General features: G+C 38.0%; 1 protein-coding gene and 1 long non-coding RNA gene across 2 annotated transcripts; both read left to right on the top strand.

The window, feature by feature from the left end:
* Nucleotides 1–2,439: 2,439 nt before the first annotated feature.
* On the top strand, nt 2,440–5,098 carry LOC139739208 (uncharacterized). The gene is made up of 3 exons (XR_011711500.1): nt 2,440–2,529; nt 3,033–3,100; nt 4,969–5,098. It is a non-coding gene; the product is annotated as an uncharacterized lncRNA (long non-coding RNA).
* Nucleotides 5,099–5,997: 899 nt separating this feature from the next.
* Nucleotides 5,998–24,059, top strand: LOC139739200 (receptor-type tyrosine-protein phosphatase alpha-like). The gene is made up of 17 exons (XM_071649815.1): nt 5,998–6,003; nt 6,376–6,463; nt 7,056–7,132; nt 8,360–8,396; nt 9,408–9,505; nt 10,222–10,347; nt 12,216–12,367; nt 13,703–13,838; nt 14,227–14,376; nt 15,456–15,555; nt 16,000–16,083; nt 16,902–17,020; nt 17,735–17,857; nt 18,669–18,693; nt 20,190–20,406; nt 21,113–21,248; nt 23,649–24,059. Exons 1-17 carry the CDS (start codon nt 5,998–6,000, stop codon nt 24,057–24,059), a joined length of 2,085 nt encoding a protein of 694 aa, XP_071505916.1.
* Nucleotides 24,060–24,707: the final 648 nt, after the last annotated feature.

Raw genomic sequence — 24,707 nt, 5'->3', positions numbered from 1 at the left:
ATAGGAAAACAATTACCGTCAGTGAAAAAAAAAGTACATATAAAATATTACTTACATATATTCCAAATTAGTGATACAGATTGAAAACTTTAGCGGTCCATGGTTTGATCCTTGAAAAACACCTATTGAAACACTTTCATATTGCGACATGTAAACATCTATACACACATATTGCTACCAACTAATTAAATGCCTTTGAAACCACTGCATTGAATTTTAGAAATATATTGGTTGAAATTAGATGATCAATACTTTCAAATGCGTTAAAAAGTCTAAAACGAGTCCTATTGGTGTTTCATTTGTTCTAAAGCTTTTAAACGTTAATTTGTAAAAACAAAAAATGCATGACAACTATTGTGAACGTGTCTTAAACCTAATCGTAATTCATTAGATAAAAATATAGTGCAATAAACCATTTATCATGAACAGTTGTATCATACAGTTTGCTAGCGAAAAGAAAGAATATGCAAAAGTGTACCGTTATCATTTAGTAGATTTTTATTAAAAATATAAAAAAACAGGCATTACCATGGCAATATTTCATTACACTCGGAAAGACTGCATCCTCGAGATAGCAATGAGTTGATAATTTTGCCCAAAAGAAAAGTAATCAATATAATATATTAAAACTTGCAATAATTTCATCATAGCCTCATGATTTGTTAAATTAAAAAATAAATAACCAATACTTATATAGCGCTTTTTCTAAACAGACACAAAGCACTTGTTAACATCGAATTTAAAGATCGCCTAAAGTAAATGTCTCTTGGTCTCAGGTGAAGTAATATTAAGAGACTGATTAACATATATTTATCAAAATATAAAACGAGTCTTTGAGAAAGTGTGATTGCAGATACGCTATATATATATATATATATACTAGGTGTTTCAAAAAACATTTTCCACTTTTGATTCTTAATAATTCATAAACTATATATCAGACAACACTGTCATCGATATGAATAATAGCTGAATAGTGTACAATTTGGTTAAAGGTAGTTTGAATATGAAAACATAAATCAGTTTCATGAAATCCATGATTAATTTCACAATTAGGTTCCAGATTTTGCTCTATTTTTAACCCTCTGTACAAAATTTCACTTTGCACAGGGGTCAATGGGTGTGTATGGGAGTGTGTGGTTAACACCCTGACAATGGTCCTAAACAATGGTTAGGGTTTGAATGCTTCATTATTTATTCATGAGAAATTCCACTATCACAACTAGTCTTTATTCAGCCTCTGGCAGTATCTGTGTAAAGTCAAACGCCTGCCGATACTGTCGTTGGGTCTCGACAGTGCTCTCCCTACTTCTGAAAAAGGAAATTACAATGAATACCTTCTGTTCTATCGTAAACATGGTGACAGGAAGCAAAGAAAATCAAGCAGAGTATACACTTGTGTAAATGGAGCCTTAAATAAATCTACTGTGAAACATATCGCCCCAGTGATAAATGCTGCTGAACTCTTTACCAAAAATGATTTCTTTTTATCAATAAGCGAAAAATTTGTCAGACTATTTGATTAATAGACAGTTGTATTAAAATGAGGAACTTTAGATCATTTATGTTTATTTATATCCCAAATTTAGTGATATGTGAAGCAAAAATTGAAAATGATTGCCAGCTGGAACGGAATGTGGTGTTTGCAAGCACATGGAAACGTGTGCTTCCTTTTTCCATGTGCATGCAGTTTACCCTTTACCGTGCATGAATCCAGACTAGCAGTGTCCAGGGCAATCCACATGAATTATTGATTAAGCATTCATGTGCCAGGGAGCGCCAGACTGACGCCTAGTCAACAGGTGGTTCAGGCATGTCTATTGTTCAGGGCCATTGTCAGCACACACTCACATACACATCATTGGTTCTTGTGCAAAGCTCATTTTTGTACAGAGGGTTAAAATTTGACCAAAATCTGAAACCTTACTTCAAAATCAATCTTAGATTTAATGAAACTGATTTATGCTTTCACATTCAAATTACCTTCAATCAAATTGTACACTATTCAGCTATTATTTATATCAATGACAATTTTATCGGATGAAATGTTTTTGAGCTATTAATGATCAAAAGTGGGAAATGTTTTTTGAAACACCTAGTATATGCGTATACATTTACTTTATCATAAACTTTAAAACTTTCAATGTCTTTATAAACTATATCAACATCCGTATCTCTTTTAAATCTTAAGGTATTGGGTTTATTTTGGGTTTTCAGTCATATTTCTCCATTATACGAAGGAAAGAAGAAGAAAAGAAGTGACAAATGCAGAGCCAAAGTTGCTGCACATGCATGTACAGGTAGAAAATCGAAGGTTTTGATAGATACGACTATTGAAATGTAACGTTAAAAACGTTCTACTTGGTAATGGAGATGGGGAGTCAAATTCACTTGATGTTTTATTTCTCTTCATTTCTTTTTTTTTTTCTTTATAGCTGAATTCGTCCCAAGAGAATCCCAAGCGATGACGGCGTCTCTTTTGACAATCATGATCATCTGCTTAATTGCGTCAGTAGTTGTTGTTAAGTGGTATGTGTTTAATTTTGTGTCATATTTTTCAACTGTCCCTTTTTGCAGACATGTGTGTGTGTGTGTGTGCACGTGGTTGTGTAACTTTGATAATGATTTGTTAAGAGAAAGTCAAGGAAAGTCATATAAATCAAAGCCAGGTGAAAGGTATCTACCAACCTATCATTTCTCAAACGTGCTCATCATTTCGGTTGATCTAGTTGGGTTATGTGTATAAAATCTCGTGACATATACAGCGGATGAGACAAATTAATATTATTATATATATGTTATACATATGTGAGTGTTTACTATATAGGAATATCTGTATATAAATATATATATATATATATATATATATATATATACATATATACATATGTATGTGTTATTTAGTTATTTCGTTGGTTTGGGATAGAGACAGGAGTTGCTGCTATTATGATTGAATCATCCGACCTTTCTTTCATTGACGTGGCCTGTACATTATACCCTTTCACATTTTATTTGCTGTCTTTGTTCCTTAGGAGAAAAAGATTGGAAAGAGAAAACAATGTGAATGGGCGAACAGATTCTTCAGCCAGGGACCAGTTAGGTGAGACATATTTCTCTAATTCAAAGAACTAAAACTACTGGTTGATTTTGTTTTTCCACTGTGGGATGTACTGAGGCCGGGTGGCCGTAGACGAATATTTCTCCTCTTGCTTTTTTTTTTCTGGCCACAAAAAGCTCATAATTTGTAATGTTCTGGCGTTTTGTTCCTTAGCTTTGATCTCAGATCCGTTTTGATAAGAAAAAAAAAATGAGATGTAATGAACAAAGCAAAAATGATCTTTTATTTAAATACAATTACTGATTTTTTGTGGGTTCATATGCTTTCGCGTTACAGAGTCTTTGATATTGCAAATGATTTTGTTCCTTTTTATCCCAATTTTCTTTCTGTCAGCACTTATTTCTTCTCAGTCAACCTCTGTTATTTATTCTTGTTGCCAAAATGTTCGTTTTCTTGTTTAGAATATTATATTTTGTACAATACCATGTGTTGTTTTTTTGTTGTAAACCGTTATACAGACTCGCTGGAAAAAAAAAAACAGCCAAGAAACTGATTTTTTAACCGTACTTAAATGAATAAGGTAAAACAAAAAGAAGCACTATCTTTTACAAAAATCATTAACTTTATCATTGTAATAATAAAAATAGTGAAAATGATTGTACAGTGTAATAAGCTTTATTTCAATCATCCTTTCAGTACCACTACCAGACTACCGTCATTATTCTAGCATAATTGCTATAATAGTTTATCAGCTTATCAGATCTCGCCAGTAATTAAAAAAAAATACAGAAGCAAAATCTAGAAGACACGACACGTTGCCACCCATACAATACGAATGTACAGCAGCTAGAGTACACTGCAAACATTTATAGCAAATATCATGCACGAAGATGAAGTGCCTGACGGGTACAGGAAAGCTCTAACTTAACTGTTCTGGTCCTGAATTAATTGCTTTGATATAATGCAGTAAGCATGTCATAACATCAATTCAAATGTCTCTCCTTCTCTTTGTTTATACCTATGTCCTTCTACCGTTCAATCTTCCATCACTCTTAAGATATTATGCACCAAGTATAATCATTAATAATTTTCTTTATTAAATCGAGATATTTTCGATCGTATCTCGTATCTCACTTCTTATCATTCTCTTTTTCACTCTACAGGTATGTATCTTTCACTATAAATGAGATCTATGTTTCCCTATGTTTATCTCTGCCTTTCTCTTACTGTATAGTTGTGTGGGTCGACTTTTTTTTTTTGTTCTATCAATGAATAATTCAACCATCTCAACGCTGAGGAATACTCGCAAGAATCTTAGCTTATCATCTTTTACAGTTACATCAGTTTCGATGTACTTGTATTGAGGTCCACAGTTGGCTCAGTCGGTGAGTTGGCTCAGTCGGTAGCGCGTCTGCCTCACGATCACGCGGCCCGGGTTCGAACCCGAGTCTTGACTGAGCAATGTTGTGTGTAAACATACCGTCCCCTCTAGCAAGAGGCAAAACACTCTGTCCCTCGGATAGGACATAAAATGGAGGTCCCGTGTATGAGAGAATCACAGCTCATGCACGTAAAAGATCCCGCTTCATTCATTCATCGCAAAGAGCAGGGTGTCTAACCCGGTGAAGTCACGTCCTACCCCACATCCAGCTGGACCCCATGGAGGACCAGCTTAGTGTAGCTGAATATGGGCTATCCAGCCATCTTCACAGATGGAAAATGAACAACAACAACAACATAAATCGGCTTTGGTTTCATGGACAATCTTGTTGAAATAAGTAAATGGATAATACATGGAAAAAAATTATGTAAGATGAGTTTGCGAATGAGAGAAGAAATATATGAATAAATATGTATTCCAAAGTGCATAGATAGATGGTTACTGGACGCTAATCATTGTTTTCTGATAGGCGGCCGTCGGTATACCTCGCACAGACTTGACATGGCATGGAAGCGCCTTGTGTACGCGCGTGATACTGACCAGTCACAGTGGTCCTCTTACGCCGCCCCAATGGATTCGCACCATGCCAGGTTGAACGCTGCGGAAACTTCGGGGTCGATTTCAGTCAAAGCCTTTCCTGCATTCCTGGCGAAGAAAAGAGATACTAGCTTCTTCCCAGACGAATTTGACGTACGTCCACTTTATCAAATGGAGGAAGAAGGCATAACTATTATGTCTTTTAAAGATTTCAATTATCCTTCATATATCATTATTGTATATCATATCTAGATAACCTACTTTTATTATCATCAGAATTATTTACAGTATCCTAATTATTGCCAAGGCAGTTCTTTTTTTTTTTCGTTCATGTTAATTATATATTCTTCTCTCATTACAATTATCGTATCATTGTATTTTTTCGGCATATTGATTACACGAAATTAACAACAAAAATGTAATGCAAACAATTAATGACGAAAATATTTTGAGGTGTGTCTTGCAGATAAGAAGCCAAGAATGCCAAGAGAATGTAATAATTATGGAATTATGCCGGAGCAATTAATTTAAACAAGGGTGTTGTCAAAATGTTGTAGAAACAAGAGAACTTTTCGTTTTGCCTCTAAATGGAGCGGAAATGTATCATTCAATGAAATGAGACTTAATTAAGAATTAAAGAAAGGAGTTTCCCCCATCGAGGATATCGTGATTTTTGTTCTCAGTTTCATCGTTTGATCTCTTACTGCTCAGCTCTTCTGTCAGTAAAGACAGAAAAGAAATAAGAAATACAGAGAGAGGATGTCAGGAATCATTTTGAACGTTTGCTCCTTTAAAATATTAATAGAGTTTTTCAAAAAAATGTGTACATGTGAACCAGCTTTTGTCTGCCATTTCCGTGTTTTCTTGCATGGCCTGAATCGTATGGCGCAAACTGCAACTTGTTGATTTGATGTTTCGTTCTAAAGTTGGCATCTACATTTCCTTAACTTCGAGCTCATGCATGGCGGTAAACCTTTTCCTCTTCTATCATGTCTATCCTGCCACAAAATGTTTTTTTTTATTGGATTCTCTGTCTCTTTTTAGGGGATTATCAAATACGTATTTTGTTTCTGCATCATCTCCTCACTCTCATTATCTTCCCATTGTTATCTTTCTATTTCCTTGGTATTTACTTTTTTCTTTTTTATATCTCTTCTTCACATCATTCTAAACATTTATATCTGTTACTCTGTTATCATATTCTTCCTTCTTCTTTTCTTCCTTTCCGTCTTCAGGACGTCTCCTCTTCCTCCCTCTCTTTGGTATGTCATCTTCTATTTCTTTTCTTCTCCCTCATCCATCTCATTCCCCTCATGATATATTTTCTCACCTTTTCCAGACCCTGCCTGAGACAGATATTTTCCCTCATGAAGTTGCCTCAAAACCGGCAAACTTTGCGAAGAACAGATATCGAAACATTCTGCCGTGTAAGTTTGCTAAGAAAGTGTAATTCATCTTCAAGTGAAATCAAGGCCCTTAATCAAAATAAGACAACGTCTTTTTTTTTTCAAATTGGGCCCGTAATTTTCCATGTTTCTCTCGAATTCGCTTCTCCGATATTCTTCCAACTGATCTGTTTATGTAACAATTGTGTCTTCACAATCGTGCAGAGTTACCGAGCGCATGAATCAATAAATAAACCCAGTTAGTTTCACAAGTGAAAACTCGCTCCCCACCATATATATATATATATATATATATATATATATATATATATTAAGTGAAATCTTCCAAGAAATCAAAATATTCATGATTTTTCAACCTTTCCTCTACTGCCGTTACATCATCAGATCAAAACAGTTACAATCTGTAAATTTCGATAATCGCTCAATAATTTGTTTTTCTCTCTCTTTTTTTTTTTCATTCTTCCACTGAACCTGAAAGCAGATTGAAATATAACTTTATTTATCATTTTTCTAAAGGAAGTGAAAGGTCGAGTTGTTATCTTTTAATAACTTTACGCAGTTTCTACCACGCGACTGCTTCTCTTCTAATCGCCTTTGCTTGTCTCAATAACAGATGATTCATCGAGAGTTCAGCTCGACTTCATCAATGGCGACCCACACTCGGACTACTACAATGCCTCTTACATATCGGTAAACGTCATAAATTATTTTACTTCGAATGATAGAACCCATTCCAACGTTACAGGCATCGAAATGCCACTATGGATTTTTAGGAGGTTTAAATCAACAACGAATGAGGATGTCATACGAAGATTGAAGAGTTTACTATTGTAATCTTGTTGCTGCAATAGGCTAACCGTCATTTCCATGATTGTATTAAATATGATTATCAGTTTAATTCTCAAATATCTCTGGTCAGAATTACTCACTCATATTTATACCACTAAACGAGGTTGCTTAGATTCTACTGAGTCCTTAAGCTAACTTTAAGACACATTTTTCAGATAAACGTGATGTGAGATGTGGTTTTATGTGGTCCAGACTAATCAGATGTTGAGATATCATCCTCCTGTACACCTTATATAACGCAGGTTGGTTAGTGTGCACTACATACAGATAAATGGAAAACTATAATTCATACACACACATATGGAATATGAAATTAGTTACACAGTGTTTGTGTTTATACAATTATGTGTAGGGAGAAGTAGCTGAAGTAGAGAAATATTTGGGAGTAACCTTGACAGGTCTACGACCCCTGCTTCTTCCTTCATCAGGATGTCCTCACTTTGTCATTGTTTGTCGTTTTCGTTTTGTCTCTGCCAACTTTGTTATCACACCATTATTTGTGCATATACCGTCTTTATTGCATATATCATACTTAGAATCTGCTGTCGTTTGTAATGTGCACTCTTTCAGGCCTATAGAGTTGTGTTTATTATTCTCTTTATTCAGGATGTGGAAAAATTAAATGGATGGAATGTCGAAAAGAAAAAGACTGATTTTCGGTAAACTGTTCACGAAATTAAAGGTACAAATTACCTTTGGGAGCAGTGATTTAAAAATGTTCGATATATCACATTTGATGCATATGTGTATGTCAGTTGTATCATAGAACATCCAACCATGTAAACATTTTGAAATAAAGCCTACAATATAAGGAGATATCAATATTTCTATTGATATACAATAACTGTAGACGGTGTAGTCTAGAAACATTATTGTTGTAACTATTGTTCACATTTTGTATAGTTAACCATACGTAACATTAATCATATTGATTCAGATTTTTTACATTGGTTGTTTCTATCCCTATCTCACATTTTAGAACTATTTTGAAGCACTAAAGTTTTTATTTCATCCGTAAATGGTAAATTATGCCTTAAATGTTCTACGTCTTTGGTTTTGTTGGAACAGAGTTTCGATCGAGACCGTGCGTACATCGCATCACAAGGTACATCTTGCTCACATCTATTTTGTCTTATAGGGTGTGTTAGTAGCCATACAAATTGTTACTTAGACAATATATTATTTGTATCACCTGTAATCTATGTAGAGAATATTATATTCCACATACTAAGAATGTTGCAATAGGATTGGTCCAGAGCTGATCACGTGATGAAGCGTACTTTTGCCCATCCCATCACCTGAAAAGAAAAGTTCGTTACACTCTATGTTGATAGTCCCTTTTGTTTCGCTGATCTCCACACAGTCCACACAGTCCTAACGCAAGATGAGTACGCGCGAAATAAAAGTGCGTTGCACTGTGGACTATCATGTGACCTAGGTCACTTGATAGTACACAGTGCAATGCACTTTCACTTCGGTGCCGCGCGGTGCGCGCAGCAAATTCATTGTTTTGTCATCTACGCGCATACGTAGCCTAAGCCCTAAGGATACCTAAAGACAGCTAAAATGGTTTCAGATGTGGTATAAAATGGGAATTTCTAGGACCCTAAATGTGGAATATAAAGCAAATAATCAACTTTTAGTTTCAGGCAATGAGACAACCTATCATTTCCTCGGCAATCTGAATGTGTACGCTATCTTTCCATAGCTGCGCTTCGGAAAGATAGCTACATCCAGATCGCCTCGGAAGTGATAGTTTGTCCCATCACCTTCACCAACGTTGATTATTTGCTTACTATACTATGTCCTGCTCTGAGCAGGTAGGATTTGGTTGCATCTTTAAGGTATGTTAAAAAAGGACATGCACATTTTGCTATTAAAAATCATATCTTAACACAACTAGATAGCCTCCCGGACATCACTTCCACAAGTCCCGTAGTAGGCCTACATAATCTTATCACAGTTATTTTTATGTTGCATTTGATATTTCATCACAATCAGCACAGCCATTTGTTATCATGGGCATCGTTGTCTTTGTCGACATCGGACAGCGTGATTACTAATACATTGTGATCATCGTTGTCATCATCATTTTGGGTGTGTCAATTTTGTGCAGGTCCCAACACAGCTTCGCTGGACGATTTCTGGAGGATGGTGTGGCAAAAGAGGGTCCGGGTGATTGTAATGCTGACAAACCTCGAGGAAGGAATGAGGGTAATACAAACAGACAAACAGACAGACAAACAAACAAACAAACAAACAAACAGGTAGAAAGATTCCGGTAGACTTGACTCCAAAATGGAGGGCGACGGAGGGGGGGGGGGTGGTCATGCAAGAAAATGCCCCTTTTCTATCAAGTTAAAAGTACCCTGGAATTCCTAAGTTCAGTGCCCGGTCGATCATGATACCCATATTGGGTTAAATTACATTTTCACCAAATGTATGTACGAATTACTGTACGTGGAATGAGACACATTCACATGGATCATCTCGATATTAAAGGAATGGTGATATAATACAGAACAAACAGAGGTTGACGATTTTGAGTGGTTCTTATTCAACGAGTCCATGCACCTATACCTCTTGGAATCAACGTTCTAAGAGATAGATCTTAAATTTTTTTTCGACATTGTTAACATTGTGTATGGACATATCCATTTCATTTGACTTTACACGTAACAAGAGATTCCTACGGTTCGTCACCTTTAAGGACAAAGGTAACTGCATAATGACGGAAATGAAAATGGATATATCCATTTGAAATGCCAAAAATAGTAATCAACTTAGTAATCAATTTGACGTGATTATAAAATTCATCAAAATCTCTATTTCACTGCCTTTATATATCCACTCTTTCGGGGTTTTTTTTTCTCGCTTTGCTCTGTAAACTCATTAACAAAATAATGTAAGATTATGTGCTTTTCAAACAGGTCAAGTGTCTCCAATACTGGCCGGAAGAGACAAATGAGTGTATAGCGTATGGTGCCATAGACGTTACACTTCTTTCAGCGCAAAAGATCACTGATTGGGTGAAGCGAACCATGGTCCTCAAAAAAGTAAGTACATCAAGAATATGATATGAAGATCCGAAATCTGTTTCTAAGATGTGGCAAAGTGTTATGTAGTTGCCACCAATGGGGGTCAAACCTTTACAAGCCAAAAGAGTGCCTTATCTTTAACCGAGTTGAAGTATATTGTAACATTGTAAAAACACAGACCATTCACTATTTGTTTTATAAAAACCTCGAATGGTTAATGTCCGAATTGTCTTGGCTATAGCCAGGCCTGACATTAACAATTATTACCAACTCGCAGCCAATAAGGAAACTGCTATAGTTTGGTGTAGAGGATATCGGAGTTACCTTTATCAGTGCACTCAATGGCAAAACAATTGATTATATATTATGCGTTTTCAGCATATTGCCATGTGATTCGCAGTCGACCTTACCAGGTAGTAAGAATATCTGTAGGTTTCTTGCACATATTGCATTTATCTCCGTAGAGAAAAAGGCTCGTGTGGCTGATGATGTCATTGTGTTGGTATTGCTTGCTTGCTTGCTCGCTTTCTTGATTGATTGATTGATTGATTGATTGATTGATTGATTGATTGATTGATTGATTGATTGATTGATTATTTATTTATTGTGGTTATGCACTATAGGATATTACAGAAACGAGGACAGAAAAAAATCCAAATTTATCATGAACAAGCAAAGCTAGACGGTTTTTCTTTACATCAATCAAGGCTGAAAACTCCTTATTCCACTTGCGACTTTATAGTAAACTGTTATGTCAGAACCCAAATCTCGTATTCACGGTGTAAATGTTTCTACGTCGACTATATATTGGACCTACTTTTCAACAATTATTCCAGGCTTGTCTTCACCAAAAGCCCAAAGTCCAATTTACATTTTCTCTGCGCTGACTGTTTGTGATACTATACCTTGTCCTAATCAAAATAATATCAAGCCAATTCCGCTCTCACTGAGAGCTCAATTACACAAATCTGTTTTCCATTTCCTTGTTTCATTGCTATAAACAAACTGAACACGTCACGCAAGTCAGTGCAGGATTACACTCAAAATATTAGCAAAGTACAGCATATCCAATAAATCTTTTTGAATAGGATATGAAACAGGAAACTTCTGGAATTTCAAGTCTTCCTTGTATGTTTCCATGAAAGTGGCACATCACACGAAAACCCAAGTAAATATAAGATACCGCCTTCTCGCATTTCTTCGACTAATGTGCGCATTAAACGTGAAAGCGGAAATGGTGTTTACAACTGTTATTCAGCAAGTACATAGCCCATCCCTGACAATTTGCCTGAGAAATCGTTAATGTTAGGTTGTTTCGATGCTTTAGTCATGCAAATGAAAATGTGAAAATATATCATATTCAGTCTTTTGTAAATTTAGCTGCTACAGTAGTTGTGTATTGGTAAAGGGAAGACTTATGATATTTTGTCATTATTATTCCGTCTGTTTCGTAAGTGTGACCAAAAGTACTGTTTGATGATGATAGTCACAATAACTTTCAAAATTAATGTCCACCTTAACTGAAACCTGTATTACCCTCTTTATTAATGTATGTATTACCTCCCTCGGTTCATTTAAGGATTGAACAAGAAGTTATCATTGTTATGCTTTTAGTGTATATTATCCTATGTACATTTTTAATGCATATTCTACTGCTGTTTAAAGCACACGGTATCACGCTTCTTGATTTGTAATCAGTTGCACTCAAAAAGTGCCGAAGGCGCCTGTGATATTGACATAAAGTTTGACGTAAACAAAGTAAAGAAATTAAATGAAATGGCGCGCAATGCTGAGCTTTTAAAGGTACATTTAATAAGAATGTCTGCTAAATTCCAGACCCATTTTTGCTCTCAAAACTTTACTCATGGCTAAATCATTTTCCAAAGGGTCCCAACTCCAGAAGGGTGTGTCAGTACCACTACAGGGCGTGGCCAGACAAGGATGTACCCAGGCACTCCGCCTCGCTCCTCAAGTTTCTTAGACAGGTGCGCGCCGAGTACGACGGTGGCGGCGGATCTCCCCTTCTCGTGCACTGCAGGTAAACTGTCTTGCGAACCTATTTTCTCCCTGAATCGATTTTCGATTCGTACCAATTTCACAATGATTTAAAGGGGAAACACAGTCCAAATTTAAGTCAGGTTGAGAAAGAGTAAAATATTACGAGTTCAACGGTATGATTTTGATCGAAATCGGAGGAGAAATAAGGAAGTTATGACATTTTGGGGGAAAACAGTTCTTGAACAGTCAATATGAATATGCAAATGGAAAAGTGGGCATGTCATCCCCTCACAAGTTACCATGTAGTTTGTTCATAAAATTTTGGAATTTACAGTTTTTCATTCAAACGCAATTATGCCCGAGGCCCAAATCTTCGTATATCTAACTGATCACTATTCTGTAGTTATTCAACTAGGAATAGCATCATGTTTCAAACTACAATGACAGAAACATTGAATATTCGTCATTTTTTTTGGTACAATATCAATAGAAAATTGTGAGGGTATGACATGGTAAGCTCATTTGCATATTCATATCCACTGTACAAGAACTGTTTTGCAGAAATTAGCAAAACTTCAAAATGTCATAACTTCCTTATTTTTCTTTCGATTTCAGTGAAATCTTTATCGTTGAACTCGTAAGATTTTACTCCTTTTATCAGACTAGCTTTTTATTTGGACTGGATTTTTCTCTTTAAGAGATTCCTTTAACCTAAGTGCACTCATTAATGTCATGGGGTAGTACTTGGCAACATTCCTTTGTCTTTGCGTATGAACAAAAAAAAAGTGTATGTTTTCATATTTGAATACAACTGCAAAAGTCAAGCATATCAATTTAATTCAAAATAAAACTCGTGATTCTAGTCTTCAGCTTTGAGGGTGTTCATCCATTCGTTATTATTTATATCTACCATAGTAAAAACATGTAGTCTTAACCTCGTATTCCTATTACGAACTATCACAGACACGGGTCATATTATCTTGTATTACCGCGACTTTTGTCTTCCCTGAGAAACCCCAAACAACAACAATAACAATAATACAAGTTAACAAACTACCCACTTTTTTGTATAATGTGACATAATCCCCCAGAGAAATTGTAGATACTTTGTATAAAATCGTATAAATCTTCATAAAAATCGTGAAGCAAAAACTTGTGTGCATATCTTCTATGAAGCGTTTATTCAATGAAGGGGCTGCTAGTTCGTTCTTTCATGAAATTAAACCCAGTACTTTTAAAGAGTTTCCTGTTTATAGACATGTTTCTATTTCATAAAATAGCTGTGCTCTGCCTGAGGTCCTCTCTCTCTCTCTCTCTCTCTCTCTCTCTCTCTCTTTCTTTGTCTGCTACTTTATCGAACTCGTTGTCTTGACAGCGCCGGCGTTGGTCGAACAGGAGTTGTGATCGCAATCGACAGTGTCGTCGCACACGCTAGACGTTCGGAAAGGGTGGAAGTGTACAAATTCGTGAAATACATGCGGCATCGTCGACCATTCATGGTGCAAACTCCTGTGAGTATCAATGACGACTCAAAATTTCTTGAGAGGGGCGCTGGACTTCTTCTTAACTCATTTACAATACCTATAAAAGGTCTGAATGTCAGGCGAGAGAAAACTTAATTTGACATGAGGATCTTTCATTGAGATTGTATTCAGAGTTTGTTCTGCACTTGCTGACGATAATGTTTCAGCGCATATATGTATGTATATGAAAATATGAGCGTGTGTGCATGTGTGTGTGTGTGTGTGTGTGTGTGTGTGTGAGGGTGTGTGTTTGCGCTTGAGCTTGTGTGCTTATGTATTAATGCTCAAGATGTGACGATATTAGTTTCATTAGGCGTGAAAACCACTGGATATAACAGGTCGATGCCCTCTTCGTTCCGTCTCTTGTCTACAACAGGAACAGTACCAGTTTGTGTACAACACCGTGTTGGAAGATCTGCTCTGGGAAGAGACGGAGATCCCAGGGAAAAACTTTTCCCTGCAGTTAGCCCGTCTCAAGCGAAACGTTCGCGGCAGAATGCATTCGAGGCTCAATCAAGAATTCCAGGCAAGTACAGTTCGCTTCAATAAATAATATGTAAGGAGATTTATATATACATTATATATGTATGAGATTAAAACCTAAAATGGCATTAAAACGCTTTATCCTGGCGTTTTAATGCCATTTTAGGTTTTGATCTCATACATATATAATGTATATATAAATCTCTCTCTTAGTATACAGTATATAGTATATACAATCTCTCTCTCTCAGTGATACAGTATTATATATATATATATATATATATATATATATATATATATATATAATACTGTATACATCTCGCCGAAGATACAAAAATAAGGAATTTACTCCACTGATGCTCGAAAAAAAAATATAGGTTAGAGAATTACCACAATATGGGAAAAAAAACTACAATGTGGGGCGATTAAGTGCTTTGTAATCGAAAGGCACGTGCTCAAAAGAGAGAGATAGAGAGAGAGAGAGAGAAAGCAACATGCTTGAAAATGCGTAGATGCCTTTGTTTTAGACGAAAAGCTAGAACTTGAGTAGAGCGACATTCTATACTTTCGCCCCACTGGCATCGTTTTGGTCGAAAAGGCGATAAGCCGGCTAGACGGCTCTTTCAGGAGTGAAGGTGACGATTCTGAAGTAATTCATTTTTGTCGCTATGGATGAGGCAGAATAAAGCAAGTTGCCTTCGCGCCACACGCTATAGGCTACCATTTAAAAAAATGAAATTGCTCTTGGGCGACTTATACTGACATAGACATAGCTCCCGTCCATAACATCAGTCTTATGGAAGGGAAATCCGCCATCAACGGTTAGAGAAAGTGGCCTCAGTCATGGCACCGAACAGACTAAGGTCGAAGTGGACCAGGCGTACCCACATACTTCAAGATGACTCATCCAGCAATTATACCAGAACATACTGTGTCTGTCATTTCTTGATACCAATGATGTGACACACGGACATTAAAGAAGCAAGTTTAGAGTGAGAAAGATAAATTTGAGAGTGCCCCTAAAGTCACTACGATAATATTATTGGAGGAGTCGTTTTGTCTTTCAAATACTTATGTATTTAATTCATGATGTCGTTTTGGTTTTTATGGTTTTATAATTAGAAACTGAAGACGCTATGCCCTGATCCGCCCGAATGCTCAATGAGATCTGGAAAGATGGCAGAAAACCGCTCAAAAAATCGCTATGGCAACACATTACCCTGTAAGTACAAATTCATCAGATATCTGCAAACTCGATACTGACATCCCCCTCAAGCACCGCCACTCTATCACTCTATCACTAAGTTACTTGCTTATAAACGTTAAATGCCACTTTAGAGATCATGTGAAACGAGTCAATCCAAGTCATATCACAGCTTTATCAAGCACCAGTAGAAGTAATAGAAGTAGTACCGCGATTACCAAAAAAAAGAGAAAAATTACTACTACTACTACTACTACTACTGCTACTAACTACTAATACTACCACTGTAATCAGTCAATACCATCCCTCATTCCTTATTATTCACGTCATTATGATTACCATCACTAGTACACAATTCTGCAGATACACTGATGAGACCAAAAGAATCATGAGGACGTCTTACGAATGTATCATGCATTCTCATAGTCTCACTTCTTCATCATTTCACTGTTCCTCCCAAAGTGCAAAGGAACCGTGTGATACTACAGACGAGAGACAGCCCTGAAGCTGACTACATCAACGCCAGCTTTGTCAGGGTGAGTTGCTGTCAAGTCGTGCGCTATCCGTTTATATGTGATGCCCATTCGTATCACCACCGGTCTGTGATAGTCCTACAGTCCAACGCCTAGTGCTCCACTTTGCTGCCCTACGAGTCGTAGATGACCGATTCCACTTCCACTGGATTCCCTTCCAATATCATCGTGCCATACTGCCATGGCCATTGTCAATGATTGCGTTGCCAGAATAACAATTTAACTGACGAATGCAATTTAAAGCTGTGATTGTCTTGTGGTGGTACCATCTTGAAGGGATGATACAGTTTCAGTTGTGATACGGCTTCAGGTTTCCAATGTTTTTATGATGATTTGAAATACTTAGAATCCTGTTATGAAATATTAAAAAGCATATAATTCTAAAGGGAATCCAATGCTTATTTGATGGAAATGGATTAGACATCCAAAACAAAGCAATCCTAATAAAAAGATAGGACCCACCAGTCCTGTTATTAGAATCGCTTTGTTTACTTTGTTTTGGGGTCTCTCAGCCATTTCAAAACCAATTTTCATCAATATATTAAAGTTTGAATTCCTCTTGGAATTGTATGCGTTTTACACTGTTTTAACATTTCATGAAGTGGTTTCCAAGTATCTTGCAAAAAGTTTTAAGCTGAATCCTCACCTAAACCAATACTATATTATCCCTTTAAAAACGAAACATTGGTCATTAATACGCGGTGGGACAGGCAAGCAATGAAAGTCTAAAGTCGGGCGGTATGAACCCATTTATCATTACGAACCGCGCGTTACAGAGGGAATCATAATAATTTGGAAAGTTTTATCTCCCGCCCTGATAGGCACGTCAAGGCAGTTTCATCACGACGCAGATGCCGATGCCTAACACCGTGTGCGATTTCTGGACAATGGTAGCGGACTACAAGCCTGCCTACATCATCATGCTGAATGAGAATTATGGGACTGATAAGGTACGTTTGACTATTCAATGCCATGTCACTTACTTTCCATCTCATTTCGTTTTACCAGGCAGGTTATCACACAGTGCGGGTTATCACACTTATCAGGAAGGTAATCAGTTTATCATGTTCCATGGTCATAATGGTGTGGAATTTTTACCTAGCTTTTGTTAGACTATTACTGATGACAAAGCCTACTGGACAAGCAGTAGTAACAATGAATATAGCGATCATAATGATTATCATCATTTATTCTTTACTCGCAAACGAGTAAGATGTGATTGCTGCAACATCAAACCCAGGATTTCCATGGCTAACAGCTTTTTCCTCGAAATCAAAACGAACACCCTGCAATGTTAAGATTGTATTGATTGAAAATTAAAATAAGCTGAAAGTTTACTCATGAACAAACCTTGTATTGTTAGTGGCAAAGATTTGTCAGTTCGTATAACTGACAATTTCATTTATGATTGGCTTTAGAAAAAGTAACTTCATGAATTGTTTGCAATGACTAACTAGCAGCGTGGAAGGGCGTACTTTATCTTATAAGATAATGTCATTTTGACATCAGTTATGATTCCACATTAGCCTTCGTGATCTACCAGTTCGAAGAAGGATAGGTCCATTCCTGCAACTCGAAGTGAGTGACTCTCTATGTACGAGTAGCAAGGGAGAATTTTTCAACACGAAATCACTCCAAAAATGCTTGCTTGTATTCCACTGTAGAGCGACGTCCAGTACTGGCCTGACTCGGGATACAGGAGATACGGACCCTACACGATCTCAGCTTCGGTTATCAAGCAGGATGTCGACATCATCGTCAGATGTCTGACCGTCGAGAGTTCATGGGTAATAAAAGATATAGTTCCAACGATTAATCCCGATTTGATAGCACTCCAACGGTTAATCTTGATTTGATTTTACATGATTTCATTGCGAGGTGTATGATATTGAACAAAGAGAGCTTGTATGGATAAGAAGTTTGCATATCGTAGATGCGGAACATTATTAATGCCCCGAAGAAGACAAGATGATTCTTTGCCTTCCTGACCTTGTTTTGTTTTCCCCGAGAATGCAAATAGGCAAGATATCTCAGACCTCGTCCTCTCGAATTCCTTGATTCGTGAGGGCGAGCAGACGAGACGTGATATCGCGTCACCTCAACTTCCTTGACCCCTAGAGGGTGACCACATGAGATGTTAATTCTCGTCATCTCGATATCCTGGACCAGGGAGGGTGAGCAGGTGAGATATGAGATCTCGTCACCCCAAATTCCTCGACCCGTGAATACAAACAGTCAAGATATGAGATCTCATTATCTCGACATCCTGGACCCCTAGTAAGATCTTCTCACATTACCCCGAGAGGGCAGGCGACGCGATGCGAGATCTCATTATCTCGATTTCCTCGACCCCTGGAGAACTAGCAGTCAACAGGTGGGAAATCGTTATCTCGAATTCCTGGACACATGAGGCAAAAAAGCTCGTTTTTTACTTCCTGGACCCGTTAGGGTAAGCAGTCGAGATGTGAGATCTCGTCACCTCGAATTCAGGGATTCGAGAGGGCGAACAGTCGAGATGTGGGATCTAGTCACCTCGAATTCTTGGATTCGAGAGGGCGAACAGTCGAGATGTGAGATCTCGTCACCTCGTATTCTTAGATTCGAGAGGGCGAGCAGTCGAGAGGTGAGATCTCGTCACCTCTAATCCTTAGAATCGATATGGCGAGCAGTTGAGATGTGAAATCTCGTCACCTCGAATTCTTGGATCCGAGAGGCCGAACAGTCGAGATGTGAGATCTCGTCACCTCGAATTCTTGGATTCGAGAGGGCGAAGAGTCGAGATGTGAGATCTCGTCACGTCGAATTCTGAAATTCGAGAGGGCGAGATGTGAGATGTCGTCACCTTGAATTCTTAGATTTGAGAGGGCGAGCAGTCGAGATGTGAGATCTCGTCGCCTCGAATTCTTAAATTCGAGAGGGCAAGCAGTCGGAATGTGAGATCTCGTCACTTCGAATTCTTACATTCGAGAGAGTGAGCAGTCGAGATGTGAGATCTCGTCACCTCGAATTTTTTGATTCGAGAGGGCGAGTAGTCGAGATGTGAGATCTCGTCACCTCGAATTCTTGGATCCGAGAGGTCGAGCAGTCGAGATGTGAGATCTCGTCACCTCGAATTCTTAGATTCAAGAGGGCGAGTAGTCGAGATGTGAGATCTCGTCACCTCGAATCCTTAAATTCGAGAGGGCGAGCAGTCGAGATGTGAAATCTCGTCAACTCGAATCCTTAAATTCGAGAGGGCGAGTAGTCGAGATGTGAGATCTCGTCACCTTGAATTCTTAGATTCGAGAGGGCGAGCAGTCGAGATGTGAGATCTCGTCACCTCGAATCCTTAAATTCGAGAGGGCGAGCAGTCGAGATGTGAAATCTCGTCAACTCGAATCCTTTGAATCGATATGACGAGCAGTTGAGATGTGAGATCTCGTCACCTCGAATTCTTAAATTCGAGAGGGCGAGCAGTCGAGATGTGAAATCTCGTCAACTCGAATTCTTGTATTCGAGAGGGTGAGCAGTCAAGATGTGAGATCTCGTCACCTTGAATTCTTAGATTTTAAGAGGGCGAGCAGTCGAGATGTCAGATCCAATTGTACCATAATTTCGGTTTCCTGGATCCGGCAGGACATGCAAGGAGGCAAGTCATGTCGGTTTTTCGGCTTCGCGAAGGCAAAGACCTTCAACCAATGAAAAGCCGGCTTTGCAAAGGCAATAAATTTAAGTAATGAAAAGTCAAACTTCGGGTCAACTATGCTGTCATATTTACAAGACGGAGTGTCGTAATTGCACCCGTCAAGTCCCAGAAACTGCATACTAGTATCTGTTGTTTGGTGCTGCACTTGTCAGTGGTGATATTTATCTACACTTTGTGTGAGGTAGAGTAATGTAAGTAAATTCTATTTCGTGTAATCGTTTGTTGTTCATATGTATTTGATTGTTTTGTTTGCAGAAGTTCCATGATGCTAAATTGCTCAATTCACAATTGAGTTTTCAATTAGCGACATTATCGTAAAAGATTGGAGTTCATGTTTCTCTTTTACAATGGCTTAACAAAATGATAATTCATTCCGATTTTGAGCAAATTGATTGAATTTATAAAGGTTCATATTATCATAATCTTAATTACAGATCCGAACCCCGAGGAACGTGACCCAGTACCAGCTCCGGCGCTGGCCGCGCAGCCCGGCAGAGAATTCTACCTGCGCAAGGTCACTACTGAAGCTCGTGAAGAGACTCCGTCGTTGCCACCCGTGGGAGAGCTCCTCGGACTTTCCTCTCCTGGTTCATTGCTCGTAAGTTCATGGATGCTGCCGTCACGCAGCGACACAGTCGATACAGGGGGCCTGTGTGGAATGAAGATATAATATACAGGGCCGATGCTATATTTTAAAAGATGAGTGGGCCTAGTTCATGGGAACAGGACGCCCATGGAGACATTTTGGATGATAATTGATAGTGTAAAGGGCTTTATATATTTATTTTTTTTTTTTGGTTCTACTTTCGGGGTTCGCCGGCTGACAATAAAAAACAAAACAAAACAAAACAAAAAGCGGCTGACACTTCACAGTTTTTTATGACACTCCTCCAACAACATCGGCTGCTACCAAACAAAGATAAACAACCAAATATAAATACATTTTTTTTTCTGAAAAAAACCCAAATGTATGGGTGCCAAGTGGCAAGACCCTGTATACTCCTATGTATTATGCACAAAAAAAAGTAAGGCCCGGCTACCCCCCCCCCCCCCCCACCCCACCTCCCACCGTGATAGAGGGAGAGGAAGATATAAAGAAGAAAGGAAAACAGTAACATGAACAAAACAAAGGTATCTTTTTATTCATATTGAACTTGTCGAAGATGTCTTTTGAATAAACTATTCATCATAGAATATCACATCAACGAACAAATAAATTTCTTTCTATTTAGGCTCGGACTGTGGATGATGTCAGTATATCGTGAAAGTATAACTGTGTTGGATGTGATTTTGAGAAGCCAGGAGAATGCCATGACAAATATCCTAGTAATTCTTTTCTTTGTTATTTTTGTTGTAGGAACGGTGTTGGTCGCACAGGAGTGTTCTGTGCTGTCATGGAGTGCATTCATCAGCTTGACAAGGAGGGTGCTGTAGATGTCTTCCAGACCGTGAAGATGTTGAGAGTCGAGCGACCACACATGGTCCAGACTGAGGTGAGACTTATAATGAGAGAAGGATCGGTATGACCTATGTTTCAGAGTATTCAACCAAGGCAAGGTTTATAATGAGGCAAGGTTAATGAGGCAAATCTAAGAGTGAGTCAAGGCTGACAAAGGTCTCACACTGATGCAAGGTTAATGGGGCAAATTTCAGAGTTAGTCAAATCTCAGAGTGACTCAAGGCTGACAAAGGTCTCACAGTGAAGCAAGGTTAATAATGAGGCAAATCTCAGAGTGAGTCAAATCTGAGTTAGTTAAGGATGACGCAGGTCTCACAGTGAGGCAAGGTTAATAAGGCAAATCTCAGAGTGACTCAAGGCTGACAAAGGTCTCACGGTGAAGCAAGGTTAATAATGAGGCAAATCTCAGAGTGAGTCAAATCTGAGTTAGTTAAGGATGACGCAGGTCTCACAGTGAGGCAAGGTTAATGAGGCAAATCTCAGAGTGACTCAAGGCTGACAAAGGTCTCACAATGGGGCAAGGTAAAAAATGAGGCAAATCTAAGAGTGAGTTTAGGAAGACGCAGGTCTCACAGGGATGCAAGGTTAATGAGGCAAATCTCAGAGTTAGTCGAATCTCAGAGTGAGTCAAGGATGGCGCAGGTCTCACAGGAGGCAAGGTAAATAATGAGGCAAATCTCAGAGTGAGTCAAGGATGGCGCAGGTCTCACAGGAGGCAAGGTAAATAATGAGGCAAATCTCAGAGTGAGTCATACCTCAGAGTGAGTCAAGGATGAAGCAGGTCTCACAGTGGTGGAAGGTTAAAGGGACTGTACAGTACTAGTTGATGTGGGGATTCATGTTTTGCACATTCCTAAGTGAGATAATGAGAAACCTCTTATGAAATATGAAAGAGCATGTAATTTTAAGAAGGGGACAACGTTTATTTGATGAAAATTGGTTTTCAAATGGCTGAGATATCCCAAAAAGTGATAATAATAAAAGGCGACATGCCACAACTTTATTAGGATCTCTTTGTTTCACCTTGTTTTTGGAGATCTCGGCCATTTCAAAACCGATTTTCATCAAATAAACTTTTGATACCCCATGGAATTGCATGCTCTTTGACATCTCATAGAGTGGTTTCTGAATATCCTGCAAAACACTAAAAGCTAAATTCTCGCCTCAACCAGAACTGTACACACCCTTTGATAATGAGGCAAGTCTTAGAGTAAGAAAAGTTAATGATTCAAATCTCACAGTGAGTCATGGTTAAGAATGACACAGGTCGCAGAGTAAGGCAAGGTATAGAATGGGTTAGTTTCAGAGTGAGGCAAGGTTTAAAATGAGGCAAGTCTCAAAGTGAGGTATGCATCAGAATGAGGCATGTGCCCAAGGTTAAAAATGAGACAAGTCTCAGCTGAGTTTGGTCTTTTAGAGTTTTTTTTTAGTATCGCTCATTTCCCATTCATTTTCTTTTTATGTTTCATAAAAGATTTGATTTCACCTCAGACAGCTGGATCATTTTGTTCTAAAGTTTGTTGGTTTGGGTACAAGCTGCGAATAACTTGTAATATAATTTAGAAGACACTGAGTTCAGTGCTCTTTAAATAATTCAAGTTCAAGTTCATTTCCAAGAAACAAATAGTCAGAAATACAATAGATGTTCGTATATACAGATGTCAGGAAATCAGTACAACAATGCGATGAACATGATAACATGTGATAAAGACACAAGTAAATTATCAACAAAGATACAAAGAAATTATTATATTAATATGGTAAAGGCAGAAACAAAATCGCTGGAAATGGAGGGGACTGCTAAAAAGCAGAGCTTGTAGTATGCAGCCCCTCGTGAGAAAAAAAAAAGAGAAAACAAATTGAAAAAAGAAGGCAATTTGCCTCAGTGATACAAAAAAGACAGAGTAATACACCCATACATGCACACGCGAGGACGCACATTATTTTGTAAAGGAAGACAGGATGAGAGGATAGAAGGATTAGTGAGGAAGGTAGTAAGTCCGAGGTGGACAATAAAAGGAGGGGGAGGAGAAGGAAATGGTGGGTCATAACCAGGGCACTGGAGGCACAGAAGCTCCGGCTCGCCGATGTACAAAAAGTAGTTAAATCAAACAATTTTGAAAATCAAAAGTAAAGAAAAAAAGTAACTTACTATATTGCAGACGAGGTTTTTTTTTTTTGATCATTCTTTAACTTTTAGGAAAAGGTATGAAAACTTAATGTTTCTTTTATATTGTTATCAAGAGAATTCCAGAATTTTGGTCCAGAAAAGGAGAATAAAGATTTTGCAAAGACCGCCCTCGTCAAAGGCAAATGATATTCATGGGATTGACGGGTTGGATATGCATGAAGAGTCAATAATTCTGTCAATAATTGCATTTTGCTGTACAATCCAATAATTATTCGCATTTAATTATCTCGTATGCTTATAAAGGAAGAGTATTTCTTCACATACGACACCATCAACGAATACATCGGTGCGGCGAACGACGTCAAAGACGAAGAAGATGTCATATACGTCAACACAGATGGAAAGATTGCCGGTGAGTCGTCTGACTGCGATGAAGCCGTGTACGTCAACACTCAGTCTCCTAGGAAGGTCGCAAATCCATCGCCTGACTGTGATGAAGCCCTGTACGTCAATACTCCAGGGAAGGTTGCAAGTCAATCGCCTAATTGTGACGAAGCACTGTACGTCAATACTGACGCGCAGGTTGTAATTGAGTCCTCTAACAGTGAAAAGATCGTCTACGCTAATCTGGATCCAAGGGTAGACAGAGACGGCGGCGACAACGACGACGATGACGACATTGCATCGGTATACCAAAATATCCCACATGTGTAGAGAACGCCCTCAACGTGTACTCCGTTGAAATTCAAACTCAAATAGGACTTTTACTTTGTTTGCTTCGCTTGTGGTGAGAGAAATATTATGTAATGACCACATAATATCATGCTTTTCCTGAAGTATTCGATTTGCATGCCGACATAATGACACGAGGGCAACTGTCCGTCATCAAGCAAATCGTGTGAACACGTCACTTTAAGGTGAATTTATACTGACACTTTTTCCTCATCAGCATAATTTAAAGGTACAGTTTACTTTTTGGGGCAGTGATTTAAAAAATGTTCAAGATATCACATTTGATGCATATGTGTAGGTCTGTTGTATCACAAAACATCCTACCATATAATATTTTTGGCTATAAAGCCTAAAATATAAGAAGATGTAAGTATTTTTCTCAATAAACCATAACTGTAGACGGTTTAGTCTGGAAGCATTCTTATTATAACTATTGTTCACATTTTGTGTATTTAACAATACTTTACATCAATTATCCAGATTCAAATTTTTACTGTGGTTATTTCTGTCCCTAACTCACATTTTAGAACTATTTTAAAGCACTAATGCTGGGTTTTTGTTTCATCTGCAAATGGTAAATTATGTCTTTAAGTTCAGTGTTATGACATCAATTCACCAGCTTGCTATACT

Source organism: Diadema antillarum, unplaced genomic scaffold (assembly GCF_040938485.1).
Source record: "Diadema antillarum isolate AM-2024a unplaced genomic scaffold, OU_Dant_1.0 seq00000788_RagTag, whole genome shotgun sequence".
Classification (NCBI taxonomy): domain Eukaryota; kingdom Metazoa; phylum Echinodermata; class Echinoidea; order Diadematoida; family Diadematidae; genus Diadema; species Diadema antillarum.
This window is presented reverse-complemented; position numbering and strand designations above follow the sequence as displayed.